Source organism: Echeneis naucrates, chromosome 19, assembly GCF_900963305.1.
Source record: "Echeneis naucrates chromosome 19, fEcheNa1.1, whole genome shotgun sequence".
NCBI classification, from domain to species: domain Eukaryota; kingdom Metazoa; phylum Chordata; class Actinopteri; order Carangiformes; family Echeneidae; genus Echeneis; species Echeneis naucrates.
The window spans coordinates 17616634-17639324 of record NC_042529.1 but is presented as its reverse complement, the minus strand read 5'-3'; the positions used below and the strand labels follow the sequence as shown (position 1 = coordinate 17639324).

Genomic DNA, 22691 nt, shown 5'->3' with positions numbered 1-22691 from the left:
ACAGTCAAAGATCTCTGCGTAAGGTGAAACAGTGTTGTGTCATTGACTTGTGCAGCAGCAGATTCTTAGAGAGCTTGTGGAGACCAAAATCAGAGCTTACAGAGAAGGTGAGAATGGACACAATTCATGAATTCTGTTGTGTTTATAAAATATTTATTGTGAAACATTAGGGAGGAGAGAAACATGGAGAGCATTGTCACAAATCCCCCATAGGAAGGAAGTGAACCAAATAATTTTCAAAAACATAAATGAGTTACATAGTGACATAGAACAAAGTTTATTGTTGTTGCCAAATGGGGTGTTATTTAGTGAATAGATCCACTGGATAATTCAACTGTAATAGTCCAATAAAAAAAAAAAAATCTTAGGATATGGACTATTAAGTCATATTTAGTAACATTTAACTGAAGGACAATTGAATCGAAGAAAAAGACAAAATTGCAGCCCTACTCATTTACCATTTTTCACCCTCATGTGTTTTGCTTTGTGTACCTCTCTTCTTCTCCATCAGAGCAATTGTATTTTGAATTTGTAGTAGTCCAGCCACACTCCTCTGTGGGTAGAGGAGAGTGAACTCTAATAATTTCTTCCTCCCTTCTTCTCTCCATTTACTGGGTCAGCTATATTCTGTAGAGGATGGTTTGTCCTTCATGACTCTTTTACTTACATGATAAAACTTCATATGAAGGGCTTGTCCTTTTCAATGATTGTATTTTGACTTATTGACACACTGGTTCTGCATTTTAAATTCCTGATTTGGTTGGCGTGACAGCACTGTGTGCTTTATCTGTAAATCTTTTTTGAGTGTGACTAGAGACAGGAATATGCTTTTACCATATTCTTAGCTACTAAGTTTTTGTAATCCTGAAATTTGTAATTTGAAATTTGTAATCCATCTAGAGATATAACTGATATTTACTTGCTGATTAAAAAGATAAATGGCTCATTATTTTTCCTCAGCTGTGGAAAGCACAGGCCTGAAACAAGCCTGAAAGTGCATTTACTTTTATGACGACACTGGCAATTTTAGAAACACATTCAGTGTCACTGAAAAATAATCAGTTAGGTTTTGGAAGAGATTTCCAAATAGTTATAAAGGCCACTTCATAAAGATCACTTCAAAATCACTCAAAATCAATTGTCTCCACAAAAATATTCATGCAGTATCACCAAAAATACTATCAGTATACTATCAGTCCTCCAGAAAATCCAAGACTCTCAGACGTACCATCAAACAAATGATCACTCAATTCATACAGCCACCAAACTATCATATGAATCACATGAATTGGTCATGATTGTTGGGCCAGGGTTTCACATCCTTTTTCAACCTACACCGAATGTTTAAATGATGTGGGACTATTCAATTCAATTCAGTTCAGTTCAAAGGTCTTTATTTCGAGCATGATGGCAGCATAAAATAACACGCATGCTCAAACATATTTAAAGAAGAAATACAACAAAAAACAATTGATTTCAGCAGCAATCTTAACATGCTCGAAAAGGAGTTGGAAGGACGTGCCTTTCTTGACAACGTAGAATAGTGAAGTAAAAAAGGTTGCATCTGTGGCTCTGCTGCCAGATGGCACCATAGGAGTGCACTGTTGGATTACATACACATATCAAAGTGGATGGAAACTGCAGTGTCCTGTTTATCTGGGAATGACTCGGAATACCCCTGTAAGAGTTGGATGACATTGATTGGGAGAGTGATGAATGAACGTTCCTTACAGTTCAACCAATTGGATGGTGAAGGACGAGTTGTTCCTTTCAAAGGGCTGTTCAAAAGACTATCTCATTGTTGTATTTATTTATTTTTTAAGAAATCAACCAGGGGAAACAAATTTTTATCAAATAAATAATCGCTGGCAACATTTATAGGAAGCGTTAGGTGCTGTTAGTGGTGAAGATAGAATAATAATGTGGCATGGCTTCTTACATACTATGTGGGGACAGAACTAGTTGAATCTGCGGGAGTTGCGGACCTTTATGCCACGCTCATTCAGTCAGCCTTTCAGTCAGGCTTTTCATATGGTGATGTAAATAGTTTGTTGACCTGGATTTGACTAAAATGCTTTTCTGGCAAATATTGCAATGTGCTTTACCTTGCTTGTCATCTAAAAAAGGGCATCCAGATGCTATTACGTTTCCTTTGGCTCAAATTGGCAGGTTTTTTTTTGACATGTAATACTGGCCATGCATCAACTTTAGTGTGCACAGTTCAAAATCTAAAAGGCAAACAAATAATTAACATAAATGTGAATTAAATAGAATAAAACAACTTTGAGCTTTCTTTGAACTTTTGCTGAGCTGCATTATTTTCAAAACAATTAATGATCTGGGAAGAAATGTAAATCAATCCATTTACCATCAATACAATACAATAAATAATACATAACAAAAATATGAATGAAATAAAATTGTAAAAAAAAGGAAGTGCACATTTGAACTTTTACTTTGTCAAACTAGCCATACCTTTGGTGACCAGCATAATTAGGTCCTGACAGAGATGTAAGGTACACTTTTGGACAGAATGAACATCCTCGCCATGTGTTAAAGTAGCAAACTGTCACATTGCAGAAAAATAAATCAAGGATAAAATATATATATTTGAACAAGCAGACATGCTTTGAACATGCAGGAAAATGCAGGCTTATCACATCACATTTTATTAGAGGCAGGGTTCTTCACAACACTTAACTGGAATCTGAACCTGCTGTGTCATTAGTAGATTAGATACGTCATTATCTTGCCATTAGATACTTCTACGTGGTAACTTTTTGTAGCAGCTGTGAAGTAGTTAACACAAATTAATGGACATCAATAGATGAATAAGGAAATTTCGGATGCAAATTTTGCATCATTAAAGTTCTGATGAATATAAGATCTCTCTTACATGCTGGTGGACTGATTTCCAGGTTTAGTCAAAGAGAATACATTAGAAAGAAGTGCACTTTCATTCTTGTTTCAGACCTACAGATGTACCAGTTTATAGTCATATTTTGTTGATGCATTCTTTTCATGTTTCTGTTGTTGTTGTACTGAGTTATTGTGTAGTGTCTCATCCTTCCTCTGATATTTTCCTGTTGCATGGTTTGAAGCAGCATTTTAGCACAGTCAGAGGAGCTATCCTCAGTGTATCTGTAATCAGTACAGAAAGCTATTGGCTCAGTCACAACCATAAAACCAGTTCTGACTATAAAATGCTGCAGTTTAAGGACCAGTGCACTTCAGTCCACCACCAAATGCTGTGGCTGCCCACTGCTCATTCATGTGTGTGTGTGTGTGTGTGTGTGTTTGTGTGATTGTTTTAAATGGGAATCATGTATTATGACATACACTTACACCTACAAAAATACTGGGAATTTTTTAACATTAAATCAATTTCTTTTAATAGTTGTTCACTCTCCATCTTCTTTTGTTTCTGTATCTTTCGTGTTTGTTGTTGGCTTTTGTCTTCCCATTTCTCTGACTTTGATGTGTATGTGTGTCTGTTTACATGAACGTGTGTGTGTGTTTGCACATGCTGATATTCCTGTGTGGATGTTTGTGCATACCTCTGTATGTGTTGGTGTATATGTGTGTCTGCATGTGTGGCTTGGTGTGTATGTGTCCATGTGTGTGTATATGTTTCTTCTCTCTGACCAGGTGAGAAGGTCATGCAGGACGATGAGTTCACCTGTGACCTTTTCCGCTTCCTGCAGCTGCTCTGTGAAGGACACAACTCAGGTGTGTGTGTGTTTGTACTTGTCCTACTGGCTGGAAAACTCTGGGAACTACCAACCAGGTGTTTGGTTTGCTGAGAGAACACACAGCTAAGATGACATTATTGAGCTGCTGTTGTCTTACTTATGACAGTGTGACTGTAGTTTGAATGACTGGGAATTTGGTCCTTGAACCAGAACTACTAAATATCCCACTGATTAATCAAGATATTGTTTGGAAAATCTATTTTCTCTCTGTGGGTTTGACATTTGCATTTCTACCTTTTCAATTTGACACTATCTTTTAATTTGAAATCATTTGACAATCACAATAACTAGCAATATGTTATTACAGACTTCCAGAACTACTTAAGGACACAAACGGGGAACAATACAACTGTCAACATCATCATCTCTACTGTCGACTACCTCCTCAGAGTGCAGGTCAGCCCCTCCTGCGCAATAGTATCTTCTTACTGTAAATTTAAGACTGTGGTCCTCTTAAAATCACACCAAGCTTATTTTCACTGTTATTTATACATCTCTGTGATCTCAGTATCACCTTCTAAGAACTTCATCAGATTTGGCACAAATATTCACCCATGCTAAAAACAGAATCCAACTGATTAAAAAATATTCACATTTCCTTGATCCTTCCTAGATTTGATGTTTGGGTTAATTGTGGAATCAGTGAATGTTGCCAGCATTCCATGGCCACTCTGTGTTACACTTAACTGTCGTTGTAGTTCACCTGTCTCATTCTCTTCGCCTCATGCAGGAGTCTATCAGTGATTTCTACTGGTATTACTCTGGGAAAGATGTCATCGACGAGCAGGGTCAAAGGAATTTCTCCAAGGCCATAAATGTGGCCAAGCAGGTTTTCAACACACTGACGGAGTACATCCAGGTACAAACTGCCACTGCACCTATTACTGTTCAAGTCATTATGGGGAAATTACTTCTTTGAATAATTTCAGGTGTTATTAGGGCTGGGAATGGGACTTCAATGTTTTGTAGGTCAATATAATCTAATTTGATTCTACCAAGGATGGATCTTGGGGGATCCTCTCTAGCAGTTGGTTAATTAACATGCAGAATTAAGTGAACCATGATTTAATGATTTTGCTAACTGGATATTTACACTATGTTTATGAATACACACTAGGAGTAACAAGAGTAATATTGAGAGTAAAAGTAATGCATGACTAAAATCTGTACTTTAATGTGTGTTGTAATTCGGCTTTTGTTAAAAAGGATTTGATCAGAGTGAAAGCTGAGTTATCTTTATCAGAGTATCAGAATGGATATGACATTTTTGATAATCAACATCACTAGATTATTATTTTCAACTGGTACTCAAGATGGTTTGAACAGAATGGCTGAGACGCTACATCAGTGAAATGCTCAACACAAGTCAGTGTAGGAAAGTGATGTGATTGTTCTTGTTACTTGTGTCATTGAAGGGGCCATGTACCGGCAACCAGCAGAGCTTGGCCCATAGCCGTCTGTGGGATGCAGTGGTGGGTTTCCTTCATGTCTTTGCTCATATGCAAATGAAACTATCTCAGGTGAGCTGCTACAAAGTATGTGTGTGTCTGTGCGCGAGAGGCTGATGACTCCTAAATCCGTCAGACATAATTTATCTTTACCCCCCAGGACTCCAGTCAGATTGAGTTACTGAAGGAACTGATGGACCTGCAGAAAGACATGGTGGTCATGCTGCTGTCTATGCTGGAGGGTAGGATGTGTGATAACAGCGTGTGAGACAGAAACACACTTCCATCTTATTTTTAAAGCACTGTTTGTGAATGTGTTCACTAGGCCTCATATGTTTGGATGTTTGAATCATCAAGGCTAAATGATAAAATGATAAAAATATAGCCCCACACAGTGTGCTCATCTTTTCCAGAATCAGCTTTTGAGAAATGGTTTATATGTTTTGAGGTACGGAGTGAATTTACACCAGACAGGCACAGTGGAATGTGTGAATGAATGAAGTTTTTCAACTTAACAGTAAGAATAGAAACATCTGACACCAAGGTATCTTTCCAACACAAGTCTTCCATTCAGCTGTCACATTATCAATGGGTAAGTCAAACTGAGCTGCATCATAAGCAAACAGGCTGCACTTTGTGACTCCCACATGGTCAATGATTGTATACACTTTGGAAAGGAGTTTGTTTGGGAAGGATGGATACAATCTGATGTTTCAGCTTCAGGTGCTTCAGTTGACTGTGCTATTTTGTTCTGCCAGGTAATGTGGTAAATGGGACCATTGGGAAGCAGATGGTGGACATGTTGGTGGAGTCGTCCAATAATGTTGAGATGATCCTCAAGTTCTTTGATATGTTCCTCAAACTGAAAGATCTAACTTCCTCTGATGCCTTCAAGGAGTATGATCCTGATGGAAAAGGCAAGGCTCTGTAGAACTCTTTATTTTGTTTGTCCTTTTTACATCATTCATTATTTCATGAATGTAATAACATTGACAGACATGTGGAGCCTCAGAGCAGGCAGGGACAAACTACCTACATACAGTGCAGGCAAGAGGTAGGTAAACTGATGAGCACCTGATCCTGGGTGGATCAGACATGAACAGGACACCAACTCACAACAGTGCTTGATGAGTAGCAGAAGGAGAGCAGGTGTGCAGATGCAATAGGAAGCTTAGGTGGTAAAGCTAAACAGAGTCCAACGATGATGTGACAAGAGCTGACCATGTATAAATTCACTGACAGGTGTCATCTCCAAGAAGGACTTCCATAAGGCCATGGAGAGTCACAAACACTACACCCAATCTGAGACAGAGTTTCTGCTCTCCTGTGCTGAGACTGATGAGAATGAACTTCTGGACTATGAAGAGTTTGTGGAGCGCTTTCATGAGCCAGCCAAGGTATAAAGTCTGATCTCCAAGGAGCTTAAACTATCCAAGCATGAGTCCATGTGAAGATTCAAAGCCTGTGATTGAAATGTATGTTTCACCATCTTGTGAGGGCTTTTAAAAGAATTATTTAGTTTTTTCCTTTCTCTGACGTGACCTTAAATTAGTTTAAACCCAGGAAAAACTGTCTGATAATAATAACCTGAGGGCAGTGGTGGAGTAAGTACACAACTCCAGTCAAAGTACGAATCCTACTGGTCTAATGTTATTCCAATAAAAGTGAAAGTAGCTAAGTTAAACTATGACTTGATTAAAAATAATAATTAAGTATTCAAAGTACTTTTCATTCCAACGCAATGTGTTTAGAAACAGCACACACAAAGAATCTGCCTCTAAAATAATGCAGTGAATGAATTGATTTAAACTGAAAATTATTAAATCAGAAGGCAATCCTATAGAAACAAACTAAACTGACAACAGGGCCAACAATGTAACTGTCTTATTCGTTTTATTAAAAGAATAACCTGTATCCAATATCAAAATGATAAATAAAAAAGGAGACAAAAATCTCTGTAAACTGAACTACAAAGTTTATTTTGGGTAACAGTGCAAAAAGTAAAATTTCTTCTCTGCAATTCTCCCCTTGTTCTGCCTCCTACTCCGTTCGACTGCTCCCCCCTCCCCTCATCTTTCTCTTCCCTCCTCCAGTTCGCTCTACCTCTCTTCCACTCCTCTCTTTCCTCCTTCAAGTCTACTGCTCAAACTGGAAGAAGTTCTTGTTCAGCTTTAGCGGAAGCTGTTTTTCAAAGTTCTGTAAAGTAATTCTTCCCCGTCTTGCACTAAAACTCCTTCCACAGGCAGCAGAGGAAGGCAGGGATCCAAAAAAACTGTACTTAATCCAGGCTAACAGTGGGGGCAACACTTTTACCACTGGCAATTGAAAATAACACAAACTGTTGTTTTTTTGTTTTTTTTTTTCTATTAAATTTAATATTGTATCAACTTAAAATTGACATGTGGGTGAAAGTTATATAAAATGTCACCAACTTTTTGACTGGTTGGTAGGCTTGGATAACATCAATGTGGCATTCACACTAGTCAATGGGCAAAAAGCAAAAATTATATATTCAGGGGAGAAAACCAATTTAACATGTTTGTGATTCATAGGATATTGGCTTCAATGTGGCGGTTTTGCTGACCAATCTGTCAGAGCACATGCCTCATGACACCCGCCTGCAGACATTCTTGGAGCTGGCAGATAGTGTCCTCAACTACTTCCAGCCCTACCTGGGCAGAATCGAGATAATGGGCAGCGCCAAGCGCATCGAAAGGGTCTACTTTGAGATTAGTGAGTCCAGTCGCACACAGTGGGAGAAACCTCAGGTAAAGATGCTACAGAATGAATCAACAAATCTACCTTCTGGTTTTAGAGACAAGTCACTTAAGAGATACCTGTAGATTTCATGATAGAATTCAATGGTGGCAGCAAAGCCCTTCCCAGCTCCCTGTCTTCACTATGTTCCACCCAGGTCAAAGAATCCAAGCGTCAGTTCATCTTTGATGTAGTGAATGAAGGAGGAGAGAAGGAGAAAATGGAGCTGTTTGTGAATTTCTGTGAAGACACTATCTTTGAAATGCAGCTGGCAGCTCAAATGTCTGACGCTGGTGAGCGTTCAGCCATGAAGGAGGAGAGTGAGCGAGAGAAATCAGAGGAAGAGAGTCCAGAGATGGGCTTCTTCTCTGTAACCACAGTCTGCATGGCACTGTTAGCTCTGCGTTACAATGTCATTCTGCTAATCAAGGTGAGAGGACCCAGCATAATGACATGAGGAGATAAATATCAATCTCATGTCTATGTGTTTATGTCTTCAGTATCTAGTCAGCATATAATAATGCAAGCTCATGCCAAGCTGCCCTTCATCCTCTCATGGTTTGTTTCACAGCTGATGTCAGAGCATGGATGGGAAGCAACTTAATTCATTTATTGGCAAACTGAAGATTTTTTATTTTTTCTGTTTATATCCAGAAATCTCATCTCTGTATCAATAAGAAAGTGATCTAACCTTCTTTACAACCATCTTGGTCATACTGATGGCCCCTAGTCTTGTGAGCTGCACTACAGTTGTTCTAGAATTAATTCTTCAAGAATATTGACTGGTACTGAGATTTGAGTTTATCGTTTCAGAATGAGCCTCTGTTCACTGACTTTCTGTTAGCTTCAGACCTTGCTCATTAACTTTAAAACTCCAAGACACCACCTCATGTCACAGATCACACATCCAGTGTTCATCCCAACTTCATACTAAAACAAACTAAAAGTTTACAATTTTCTATATTTTGTGTATGCTCACTTCAGTTCCTTTTAATATTGTATTTTCATATATTTCATTATATAGTTTATGCACTTTTTATTTTTTTACTTGCTCTTTTTTAAGAATAATTTTTTCAACACTTTGATGTTGGCTCACTGCCGTGTTTAAATGTGCTTTACAAAGAAAGTCAACTTTACCTTTGAACAGATGATTGCTCAATGAATGTGTCTGAGCTTAAAACTGTTGCATCAGATTTATGATTGTTGGTGTTTGACAACCTCTTCAAGGTGATGTCTATGAAGAGCTTAAAGAAGCAGATGAAGAAGATAAAGAATATGACAGTAAAAGACATGGTGACCACCCTTGTGTCCTTATACTGGTCAGTGTTGCTGGGACTTCTCCATGTGGCGTTCAGTGTAGCGCGAGGATTTTGCCGTATCTTCTACAACACCTTCATGGGAGGAACTTTGGTGGAGGGGGCCAAGACCATAAAGGTTAGTGTATCTGATATAACAGAGCATTCTCATTGTGTGTTCCTACACTCCTAAACTAATTTAATCCCCAGGTGTCGGAGCTGTTGGCCAGCATGCCTGACCATACCCAGGATGAGGTGCGAGGTGAAGGGGAGGACCGAGATAGGAGGACGTCTGAACGTAGCTCCCCAAAGGAGGACCTGGCTGACTTGGCAGTCAACACCAGTGAGACTGAGCTACTGTCAGACATCTTTGGTTTGGACTTAAGAAGGGAGGGTGGTCAATACAAGATCACACCCCATAACCCTAACGCCAGCCTGACTGAAATGCTCAACTCTCCAGTGCCCTCCCCGAACCCATTAGTCCCACCTACAGCACCTCCAACTGAGCTCAGACGGAGGCATCAGGTGAGAAGAATTAGTGTAGGAGTTAAATTAGTGTTGATTAGCACTTCCTGTCCTTCTGACCCTTTCAGACCAATTCAGTCCTGTTTGGACCCTTCCAGACCAAGCCTATTTCAAACCTATCTGAACAGCTGTTCTGATCTACAGAATATTGTGTTTACGATCAGTCACAGGAAGAAACTGACTGAGGAAACTCACACTTTTTCTGTCCGTTGTCTCATTCAAGAACTCATCCTCAGAGGAGAAGGAGGTTCCACCAGAGACTGCAGCTGAGCCCCAGAAAACATTGGAGTATGTACACATTCTTGTTTGTTAATTTGTAATGAGCAATCAATAAATCCTACAGTGTTACTGATGACCTAACCCTGTCCTCTAACTATATCCTTAGCCACCTGTAAATTCTTCCTTCAGCAAACACAATATTGAATCACCTGATAAGCATACCCTTATTGTGTGTCAGACTGCAGCATGTATGGTTATTCATCCTTCAACACTCTCATTTTTCATGCTGTATTGTTTTGACTTATTCACTGCAGTTACATTGCAGTGACAAAATGCACTATTTCTTATCCACAGGATCCATATGAAAGGTTTGAATAAAATCTATAGAGTACACTAAAATGGGTGATGGCACAGTGCCACACTACAGAACTGTTGGGGTTGCTCAGGGTAATATGTTGTGTGTTGTGGTTTCAGGGCTGGACATGTAGAGGAACAACAGAAACATGTGAAGAATGAGAAGACAAAGCCAAAAATTAGAAGACATCATACCTCAAAGTCTGATGAACCTGATCTGCAGGAATCTGCATTCCTGAAGAAGATTTTGGCCTACCAGAGAAAACTGCTGGTACAGCATTCATCTGCCTGTTATTTTATTTTTTCAGGCTAGTGGTTAGTCACACCGCGCTAACTAACTTTAACCCTGACTCTGTGACCAGCTCATTATCCTTTGACCATGTGTTCACAAATGAGACCATTGAAATGAATATTCAAAGTAGAGGAGATGCAGAATTTCACATAAAAGCTGCACAGACAAATTCATTACAATCTTGGCCATTTAACACATAAATTTCAAGTCCAGCTTTGTATAAAAGAAGTTCAAAAAAATGACAGAGAAGGTCAGGGGAGGCAGTGAGATTGACAATGTGTGATTATATAAAACGTATGGCTCAACAACACCCGTAATTTCTCCTCTTCCTGTTTCTGACCCTGCAGAATTACTTTGCCAGAAACTTCTACAATATGAGGATGTTGGCTCTGTTTGTTGCCTTTGCAATCAACTTCATCCTCTTATTCTACAAGGTATGGAGCTACAACATATTAGCAGGGACATTTTTTTGGGTAAGAACAGAATCAGTTATTTTTAGTCCTTCGAGAAAAGGTGAAATAGTTTTTTAAAGTTGCATCACTCACTTTCTATCGAGCTGGTAAATGTAGTTTTTAGTTAGGAGTAAGGAGTGTCATTTCTGCTCTCTGGGGAAACAGGTGTAGTATTTTGACTATGCAAAAGTTGGTTTTATAAGATAATAATCTAATAATAAAAATATGTAAGTAGCATTTGTGCACATTTTCCCAGGGGCGCCCAGAACATCAATTAAAAAAACTAAACTGACTAAATTCATGACATTTAAAAAAAAAAAAAAAAAATTAAAAAGTTTTAAAAAGGTAAAATCAGTTCCTCAAAAGTTGTGTTTGTTATTGTCCCACATAGCAAAATCACATTGAATCAACGTTGATTTATCGTCATGCAGAAATGTTGAATCTACATTCTACGTTGAAACGGAATTGAAAGCTATCATTATGATCAATGTTGAATTGTCATATTTTCAAACACATCTGACACTGAATCAACACTGATTCAACCATCATCTAAATGGTATTCTGCATGTAAATTTTAAACATATATAAATACCTCTATTATTTTTATTTCTTATAATTCAAAAGGACCTTTATGTGCTTTAATTTGAACAACAATTTTCCCTTGGAGTCCTCCTCAAACCTCCATCTCGATCAGGAGCATCGAAGCTACTTTTTGAAAGTGTTGCTTAACTCTAGGTGGACAGGTTGTGGTGAAACTGTCTGGCAGGACAGTGTGTTTAAACATTTTAAATGATTATTAAACATGATTGAGTGTGATTTCAGACATTTTATGAATACCGAATTTCTACTCTCAACGGACACACAAAGTTAAAACGTTAAGCTACGTTTGTGTGCTAAGAGCTTAACCTGGGCGGCTAACAATGCTGTAAATATAAAACGTTATCAAAATTTAATGAACTCTAACACCCACAAATCAGGCTCAGTTAGGAAAAATATTCTCACCAAAAGAGCAGCAGGACCGAGTGCAAAAATACAGCAGCGGGAAAATCTGAGGCATAGACAGCTCCCTAATCTTGATTGTAGGTGGGTCTAGCCCATTTTTACATTTACATTGAGCCTCAATCACCCTTAAAAAACGATTATGATCCACACTCTCTCTCTGACACTCACATATACCACCTGGCTTAAACACTTTCACTGCCCCACTCCTTCCTGTTGCGATCCAGAGGCAGCTTCTAGATGTCATAACATATTACACACAAACTTTAAAAAGATTTACTCATAAAAAATAACGTCCACAACATATGGTGCTTAAATTGAAGTGTATGAGGCACTCTTAAATGGTCTGATGCAGTTCTACCCATCAAAATACCATCCTTGAAAAAACATTGATTCACTGTTGGTATTTCAATCATCAAACTCAACCATCACTCAATGTTGATTCAATGACATATTTTCAACAATAAATTATTAGATGGTTTATCTGCTGTTGATTTTTCAACCTTAACCAAAATTCAACCTTACTCACAATATATCAATGTTGATTCAATGTAATTTTGCTATCTGGGCGTGTAACTAAACTAATAGGAAGCACATAAATTGCCTTTATTAACCCTGTATATGAATGAGGTCAATTATCAGAGTCACAACATGCTCTGAAGAACTAACAAACTTTCCCTACCAGGTCTCCACATCCTCATCTGTGGTGGAGGACAGGGAATTGATGTACACCAGCAGCCAGCCAGACAACAGTGTTCACTGGGACAGACTGGGAGGGGAAGCAGCAGACACAAAGGATGAGGTGCCAGATGAGTCAGGGGAGCACCTGAAACCTGTCACTGTCCGTTTCGTGCTAGAGGAGAGCAGTGGATATATGGAGCCCATGCTGAGGATCCTGGCCATCCTACATACTGTTATCTCCTTCTTCTGTATCATTGGATACTACTGCCTTAAGGCATGATAATGATGTATAGGATGAGTCATGTGAAACACTGGAGTCTGGCTGTCAACTAATCAAAATTGTGTTTGTGTGTGTGTGTTTGTGTCTATGTAGGTGCCACTCGTTATATTCAAGCGTGAGAAGGAGGTGGCCAGGAAGCTGGAGTTTGATGGCCTCTATATCACAGAACAGCCATCTGAAGATGACATCAAGGGCCAGTGGGACAGACTGGTCATCAACACACAGTGAGTGGCCCTGTGTGTCAGTATGTCATAGTGTGTATGCACAATTATTAGGCAAACTGCATTTTTGAAGATTAATTTTAATTTTAAGTGTGTTGAGTCATTTCTGGTCACTGGTGGTTGTGCTCTCTGTCATCTCTGCAATTCTTTCCTATTCACCGATTAATCCGCCAGCAAACTGTTATCATACTTAAACTGGTATAGAACTCAATCACTCTTCCCTTTCCTTAGCTTATAGACGATAGTGTTACTCTGCTAATCAAACTACACGATTAGCAATGGCCTGTAGCTCTCTCAACTATCTCTCCCTCCTTCTCCCTCCTTCTCCCTCTCCTGTTCTCTGTGCCTCATATGTAGTTATTCTTCTGCCTCCTTTTATATAGCACCTCTTGTCATAGATGCAGGATGATGGTACAAATGGAGGCAAAAATTAGCGCGTTAGAGTTGCCCCTCCGCACCTTATGCCCATCTTATGCTAGTGTAGCTAGCCCCCCCCCCCCGTAGCCGGTGGGGGCCAACCTAGACGAGCTCATACGGCAGCTAAGATAGTTTCCTCCCCCCAGTGGCTCCTGAGCAGCCGGGATCTAGTCAGGGCGGCTCGGTGACTGTCCGAGTCAAGAGGCATAGTCGTAGGCAGCAGCCCCCGGTTCACCATCGACCAGTTCACGTTTCCAACAGGTTCTCCCCTCTCAGCGACACACCCGCTGAAAAGCCGACACTAGTGAAGGTGATTCTATTCTGAGGAACGTGAAGTTAGCGACACCGGCGGCCATAGTGAAGTGTATCCGGGGGCCAGAGCAGGCGATATCCAGTCTTTACTGGTGGCTAAGGGTAAACGTAAAATATGCTAATATTGTAGTTCACGTCGGCAGTAACGACACCAGAAGTCGCCAGTCGAAAGTCACAAAAATGAATGTGGAATCGGTGTGTACTTTTGCTAAAACGATGTCGGACACTGTAGTTTTCTCCGGCCCCCTCCCCAATCGGACCAGTGATGACATGTACAGCCGCATTTAACCGCTGGCTGTCGAGGTGGTGTCCCGAAAACAACGTGGGCTACATAGATAACTGGAAGTCTTTCTGGGGGAGACCTGGTCTAATTAGGAGAGATGGTGTCCATCCCGCCGTGGACGGGGCCGCTCTCATTTCTAGGAATATGGCAGATTTTATTAGAAATTCAAAACCCTGACAATCCCGAGTCGAGACCAGGAGGCAGAGCCGCAGTTTAACACGCTCCTCTGCGCCTCAGTCAGAGCGGTCATCTGCTGAGAATAGAATAGAGTCTCTGTCTATGTTTAGGTCTATAGAAACTATGTCTTTCCCCCGACCACCTACATTTAGTAAAGTTAATAAACCCAAATTAAACAGAAGAGGAGCTAAAAACAAAAACCTAACTGAAATTAAAACAGCCACAAATTCAGTCTCAAATAACACTGTAATTAAATGTGGACTGTTGAATATTCAATCACTATCATCAAAATCTCTACTAGTTAACAATCTCATAGCTGATCACCATATTGATTTATTTTGTATAACTGAAACGTGGCTGCAGCAGGATGAGTATGTTAGCATTAATGAAGCTACACCCCCCACTCATGTTAACTTTCATATTCCTCGTACCACCGGTCGAGGAGGGGGGGTGGCTGCAATATTTCAGTCAAGCCTATTAATCAACCCCAGACCAAAATCTGGCTGCAGGTCTTTTGAAAGCCTCACTCTTAGTCTTTCCCACTCAGACTGGAAAGGTGAAAAACCAGTTCTGTTAGTTACAGTATACCGTCCACCTGGTCCGTACTCAGAATTCCTATCAGAGTTTTCTGAGTTTATATCAGAGTTAGTACTCAGTACAGATAAAATCATTATACTGGGAGATTTCAATATACATGTTGATGTAGAAAGTGACAGCCTTAGTTCTGGGTTTCTTTCCCTACCAGACTCAATTGGCTTTTCCCATCATGTGAATGAATCCACTCACTGCTTCAATCATATCCTTGATCATGTTCTAACATATGACATTGAAATCGACAAGTTAACAATTTACCCTCAAAACTCTATTGGCAAACCATTACCTCATTGCATTTGAGTTTACTTTAATTGACTGCAAAGCGTCAAGGAATAAATTCAGCTATAGAAGATGTTTATCTGAAGATGCTGTGGCTAAATTTAAAGAGAACATTTGGTCATCATTCCCAACAATGCAATATCTAAATTCAAATGAGGATTTCTCCTATACACAGGTTGATGACCTTGTGATTAGCACTATGGCCACACTGTGTTCACTGCGTTGATGCCACCCCTCTCAAAAAGAAAGTAATCAAACAGAGGAGGCTGGCTCCATGGTATTATTCCCAAATTCGTGCAGACTTCAAGGAAATTGCAAATTCATCAGCTGTCTTGTCTCTATGTTTATAATACATCTTGAAGATGATGTCAGTCATCATGGTTCTGTCCTCTAATTTACAGATCCTTCCCAAACAACTACTGGGATAAGTTTGTGAAAAGGAAGGTAGGTTTGTGCAGACTGCAATAATGCAGTAATTCTCAAACTTTGTGGGTCATTTCCTAATTTAGGCAAGGGGGAATTATCATGCCTCATCTGTCCCCAATCGCCTCAACAAAATGCTAATGCTAAAAAAAAAAAAGAAAGCTCAAATATATTGAGGTAACATCAAATAACATCATGTTCTATCTATCACCAACTTTTGTTGTCCATGTAACAAAGATATCCATTTTGTGATATTACAGCCCACACTAGCTTGCCAAGCCTCTGTGTGAAAATTTGTTTATTGTTGTGCTGCAATTCACATGCCGACATTAATAATAATTTTCACACATTGGTTCCAGGATAAATTTTTCTCCTGGCCTCCTATATAATGTTAATTTCATTTAGGCTACATGTAGATTATTTTTTTTTTGTTGGTATATGAATGTTTTGTTTTGATGTAGGATATTTGTTGTAAATAAAGAAAGGCATTAATAAAGATACATAGGCATGAAATAGATGGGGTGTGAAAATGTCCTGTAATGTTTTGATTCCCACTTTGAGAACCCCAGGCATAATGACCAATCACAACAATTTGATAATCACATGACTGAGCCCAAGTCAATCAAAGTTTTACTCAACAAGCTATTTTACGTGTGATGCACCATAACTTTGATATAAAGCTATGATACAATTTTTTTTAATGGTTTTTGTGATATTGATATAATTATTAACTAAACATTCAACAGCAGTCACATACTGCAACAGCATATGCCTGATATACATATTCTTACCCTAGACTGTATATAAAAATGGATGGTGATGAAGTGTTTGCTGAAAACCTTTTAGACTTATAGATATTGCAGGGAATATGGTTGCAGTTGTCCTTTTAGTTTAATATTTTTCCACTGAAAGTGTCAGATGAAGAAATTATGCTTTTCCTCAGGTGATGGATAAATACGGGGAGTTTTATGGCCATGACCGCATCAGTGAACTGCTGGGAATGGACAAGGCTGCACTGGACTTCAGTGATGCTCATAAGAAGAGGAAGCCCAGGAGAGACAGCTCATTGGCTGCTGTGTGAGTGCGTGTGGTGACAGTAAGCTCTGTTGTGTAGTTGGCAAAGGTTATGCCACACTGAAGAGGTCAGATCTCTTCAGCTGTCACCTATATCTATTCCATCTAAAGCAAAATAGTTAACTACAGTTGACAGAGAAAAGAGGTTGGTTTCATCCAGACATATGAGAACTCAATTTTCACTATGCATATGAAGGAAACTCTAATCTTTTACTGGGGCATTTGGAATGAAGTTAAAGTTCTGCCTTGTAGACCTAACTTAGGACAAAGAAGTCATCAAACATGGCCAGCCTTTGCAAACCTGTCTTTCCTTTTAACAGGCTCAACTCCATAGATGTCAAGTATCAGATCTGGAAACTGGGGGTGGTATTCACTGACAATGTAAGTATTTAGAAACACACAATTCACCTTCAGTTGATTTGCTTAATCATCTGGATTCACTTATGGGGGGACAGTATTTGTTAAGTCTAAAAGTAAATTCTGAGCTTTGTGAATTCATGAGGGTACAGAAATCGAGTAAGGAAGATCCACAGGTCCAGTATTTAGATGCAGCATGTGAATCGGCACCTCACAGAGAGCCTACTGGTTAAGCTGCAGCGGGAGCACTGCATCTTAATAATTGCAACAAGCAAAACCTTATTTAATGTTGGTATAGCTTCCTTTCTCAGCACTGACACATTCAATGCAGCAGTCACTACAATCCCATGCTAACCCTTCTCACCCCTCTTCCTTGCAGTCCTTCCTATATCTGGCCTGGTATATGACCATGTCCATTTTGGGCCACTATAACAACTTCTTCTTTGCTGCCCATCTGCTCGACATTGCCATGGGTTTTAAGACACTACGCACCATCCTCTCCTCTGTCACACATAATGGGAAACAGGTAAACAACAAACAGGGAAGCAAAAACCCCATATGCTTGTAAAAACCATTTAAAATTGATTCAATATCAAAAACAGTTTTCAGGTTAGATGTCGACTCAGACTGGAGCACAGTCTACCAGAGTTTTGTAGAAGGTATTATTAATTAGTTAATTTCAATTTGCCAGAGTTCCGTAGCAAATGGAAATGGACATATAGTGGAAGTTAATACTTTTACATATAAGGGCCGTCAATTTCTTGTATCATCAGGAAAATATTAATACAATGAACAAATATCATGCAAAGGATGGAAACCATTTCCAAAGCGCTTACTGTTTCAAGGAATACATTAAAATGGAAGAAGTTTGGAACCAACATGACTCTTCCTAGAACACCACACATGCATTATGGAACAAGTACAACAAAATTATAATTACTGAAAGGATACCATAGTTTATAACAAGCAATTTTGTAGCAGGAAAATTTAAATGGTGTTTTTTATTACCAAATCCAAATATGATATCACTGCAATTTATTCAGTTTCCCCAGAAAGCGGGAAAGGACTGTCCACAAACACACTCAATGGATGTAGCTCTGGTCAGGATTATTCTCAGCCTATTTTTTTTTTTTCTGTCTTCCAGCTAGTGCTAACAGTGGGTCTGTTGGCAGTGGTGGTCTATCTTTACACAGTAGTGGCCTTCAACTTCTTTCGGAAGTTCTACAACAAGAGTGAAGACGGAGAACTACCAGACATGAAGTGTGACGATATGCTTACAGTGAGTATGAGGAGTGTCTTAATCAACCCCACCACCTGTAATGAGTATGGGCTGGAGCAGCCACTGTATGAAGATGGATGAATGTGGAGGAGGTGGTAGTAATAGGGCTGTTAGGAATGAAGCCCCAACATGCGGGACTGTGCTTATATCTGTAGTTCATATATCTGAGTTTGACATGACTGCTGCTCTGCTTATCATGTCAGTGAACCCTTTCTGAAAGTAGCATCCTGTCAGAAAAGAGGATCTAGCTCCATTTATGGAGAGAAAGTCATGGGTCGGAGCTGCGCTCTGATGGTATTCACCCTCAGGCTTTGTCTCCTCTCCAGCTGAACTGCTGTAAGATTACACGGTCACCTAATGGTATTTTCTTTTCCAGGCATGTATTTTTTTAACAGGAATAGCTACAGTTAACATGGGATCAGGAAAGAGTTTTGTGCTGCCAACTAGAAGCAGTCTAAGGCTGTTTTGGGGTTTTATTGTCTGGATTCGAGGTGTGCTGAGAAATGAAATGTGGACTGGAAAATCATAACTGGTAACTTGTATTATACTGAATTATCTTAACTAGGGAAGCTATCACTGGAGGCCATTCTGATTAAAAGTAGAGCAGCATTGCGAAGCCTATAGACCATACCTTATAGTATAGGTCATGATACAGTGATTGTGGTGGTGTAACCCTTCACATCTGCATGTTAACCTAACAGGAAGTTGAATCCTAACTATGCATTAGAAGTCAGAGATGTGGGAGCAACAATACAGCTGAACACAGCAAGCCATCTAAAAGGAACACTATATAAGGTCTCTGTACTTTTGGTTTTCTTGAGAGGGGGACGGGCTTCTGTCACCCGGAAATTTCAGGATACACACACAGACACACACATACTAATCCTCAGCAGTCAACCACCCATGACATTCCGCAGTTCTCCTGTTTCCTATTAAGGACCAGAGGTGGTGACTCTTCCTGGTCCACAAGGAGGTGACACTGGCCAAATGGGATGGATGGATAGTCTGATGGAGAGATGGACTGACAAATGGATTGACTGATGGAGGGAGTGACTCAGGGATGCCCTGACAGCACAATACACTGACAGAGAGATACAGTGACAGAGGGATAGTTTGGAATACTTATACAGACCAGTTCAGACCATGTTCATATGCAATCGGACCAGCTCAGACTTGCACACTGTTATCACCATCAGTGTTATGGTGCTAGACAACCACTCTGAATACAGATAAGACTTAGCAGGCTTAAAAATGACACACAATTATTCCATTTTTATATGAAATACAAATCATTCCAACTTCAATTATCCCAATAATATCCCAATAATATCCGATTTAATATCCAATTATGAATATCCTCCTAATCATAATGATTGTGTCTGTCCTGGACACACTAACTCTCATACTGACTGCAACTCAACAGATCTAATAAAGAAGTCTTGTCTTTCACCCATGTTATTATTTTGTGTCCTTTACCCTCTCTCCCAGTGCTACATGTTTCACATGTACGTAGGTGTGAGGGCAGGTGGAGGGATCGGTGACCAAATTGAGGACCCAGCAGGTGACGAGTATGAGATCTATCGGATCATCTTTGACATCACCTTCTTCTTCTTTGTCATTGTAATCCTCCTGGCTATCATCCAGGGTGAGAGATGACCCCCCCCCACTCATACACACACACACACACACACACAAACTGTACTGTGCTGAAGGGTTAATTGATGTGAAGGCACTGTAGGAGATGGCACATACACTAACTGTATCCTTCATGAATAAACAGGTCTCTGTTTTGCTCAAGTGAGAACTGAGTCCTGCTTTTCTTGAATGGCAAGAAAGGCAGGAACAAATTGCGTCCAAAGGTTTCCAGGTGGTTGTAAAGATGTGTTGAAGAAGTCGTTGCAGTATAAGCAGCTGTTCGCACACATTCACGATCTGTGGTCTTTGGATCACCAGGCCTGATCATCGATGCATTTGGAGAACTGAGGGACCAGCAGGAGCAAGTCAAAGAGGATATGGAGGTCAAAACACACACTCAAACACATCTCCACATCATATGTTCACTGAATTCAGATGCAGGTTGCTGTGTACAGTTTCTCCAGGAGGCCGGCACAGCTCACTGGGAAAAACCTGCAGGTAATGTTTGGCCTCGTCACTCAACATTTCTTTTTCTCCCCCAGACCAAGTGTTTTATTTGCGGAATAGGAAACGATTACTTTGACACTGTGCCACATGGCTTTGAAACGCACACGCTACAGGAGCACAACTTGGCCAACTACTTGTGAGTACATCTGGAGTTAGTGTATGTTTGTACACAGCAAACACTTTATCAGGAACACTGGGCACCTGCTTCTTATTGTCAGTACAATCAGTGAACTCCCTAGTATTGAATCTAGGAGACTCCCTCTGGGATGTGACACAACAAGGAATGGCGGCATGAATGTGATGGCAGGTAAGAATAGAATAAAATGAAAAGTTAGTTTAATAATGGATCCATGACTTGAAGACCAGAGGCTGCCATCATCCAGGGCAGTGTTCCTAATAAAGTGACTTTGCCTTTTCTTGTGTAAGTGTTTTGTGAAAAGGACTTCTTAAAATTTCTGTAACAAACAGAACCGATAGATGTAACCATTGCTTTCATACAGACTCCCCAATGAAAAAAATTTGTTACATCCCCAATGGCCATTCATATCCTGAATTGTTCGAGAGTCATGGTGATGTTTTTTGTGTTTGGTGCTGACCGGTTCTGATGTCTGAATTGGATAAAATAAATGAAAAACTATTTCTCCCTTATTCACTTCCTTGTAATCCTTATTTGATGACGCAGTGCAGTCTCTCACTCTCTTTCACTCTCCCTCAATTCATCTTATGTTTGCAACCAACAAGTAAAACAACTGTTACTCATTCGTCATAAGGATCCTGGTCCCCTGTGGAAAGAACTGCAAGCGAAGTGGGACAATGTCCCTTGTTTAAGATTGTTATTTTTTATGTAAAATTTGTGGTTCCAGTTTGAGTTTGAGTCACTTCGGGAGCGAACATGTCAGAAAAAGTAGATGCACTCCTCATGAAGGAAATTATATTAAATTGATACTTTACCCTTTGAACTTTGCTGTAGTATTAAGATGAAGATCATAAGGTTTTAAATATCTTGTATTTGGTATGAAGTGAAGGACTCCACCTCATTGTTAGTACTGAGGTTAGTACTGAGGTTGCTATATCAGTTACTTCTGTTGCTGTTTGTTTCAAGCAGGCGTATATGTGATTTGGTAGATGTGTTTTTTATAATGTGTGTGTGTGTGTGTGTGTGTGTGTGTCTCTGTGTTTTTCAGATTCTTTGTGATGTATCTCATTAACAAAGATGAAACAGAGCACACAGGCCAGGTAAGCCAGCTCTTTTCCTTCTGCTCTCAGTAAGTAAATTGTAGAGGTTAATACAGGTATAAATATCCTTGGATTCACATGTAGGATAGAAAACATGTCTGATTTGTCATGTGACCAACTGATGTAACATTTCACTTGAAGTATTTACATTTAAAAATGGATAGAAAACACTTGAAATTTACGAGAGGAGTGAGAGACAATTTGAGCTGTGCTTTGTTCCTCACTTCCCACTCTTTTCCTGACAGCAGGCTGTAGCCCTGCTGGTAGGTTTAGTTGCTCAGGAATGATGTAGTCATATGCCATCATTTTGAGCATACTGAGGCTCTTCAGTATTTGAAGCTGCTCTTGGTAAAGTCACCAGTGGAAGATGTTGAATGGTCTAATACATGCAAAACATGTAAACCCTCCCTGTCTTCAAGGAGTCTTACGTATGGAAGATGTACCAGGAGCGCTGCTGGGAGTTTTTCCCAGCTGGTGACTGTTTCCGGAAGCAGTACGAAGATCAGCTCAACTGATCTGTTGTCAGAGCAACAGACTCTTCCCCCTTATACTGTCACTTGTCCAAGGCTCTCTACCTTCTCCTCTGCTTCACCCTTCAACTTTTCATACTATCCGAGTTGCTGACAGGTCTCCACTCTGCTCCACCTCCCAGTCCAGGAGGAACAACACCTTCTCCATCCTCCCACACTCAGCCTGCCTCCCAGCTCTTCCTCATCCAGACAGTCAGCTCTGCCAGCTCTGCCATGCACCTCCAGCACACTAATTGAAAGCTACTAAGACTTTTTACAGAGGAAATATTATCATATATGATATACAATAGGTTTCTGGCTAAAACAAAGACTA

At 39.9% G+C, this 22691-nt stretch overlaps 1 protein-coding gene across 1 annotated transcript in view; it reads left to right on the top strand.

Moving 5' to 3' along the window:
* The window catches only part of ryr2a (ryanodine receptor 2a (cardiac)), a 167236-nt gene extending 144873 nt beyond the window's left edge, over positions 1-22363 (top strand). The window contains 27 exon segments of the mRNA XM_029527137.1: positions 3649-3729; positions 4060-4148; positions 4483-4611; positions 5168-5272; positions 5361-5442; positions 5959-6117; positions 6443-6597; positions 7753-7968; positions 8115-8387; positions 9185-9391; positions 9463-9777; positions 10001-10065; positions 10471-10621; positions 10990-11076; positions 12779-12847; positions 12890-13048; positions 13148-13278; positions 15739-15781; positions 16704-16837; positions 17155-17215; positions 17571-17717; positions 18336-18470; positions 19959-20115; positions 20424-20488; positions 20648-20748; positions 21797-21848; positions 22268-22363. Of these exon segments, the coding sequence (XP_029382997.1) occupies positions 3649-3729; positions 4060-4148; positions 4483-4611; positions 5168-5272; positions 5361-5442; positions 5959-6117; positions 6443-6597; positions 7753-7968; positions 8115-8387; positions 9185-9391; positions 9463-9777; positions 10001-10065; positions 10471-10621; positions 10990-11076; positions 12779-12847; positions 12890-13048; positions 13148-13278; positions 15739-15781; positions 16704-16837; positions 17155-17215; positions 17571-17717; positions 18336-18470; positions 19959-20115; positions 20424-20488; positions 20648-20748; positions 21797-21848; positions 22268-22363 (3464 nt within the window).
* Positions 22364-22691: the final 328 nt, after the last annotated feature.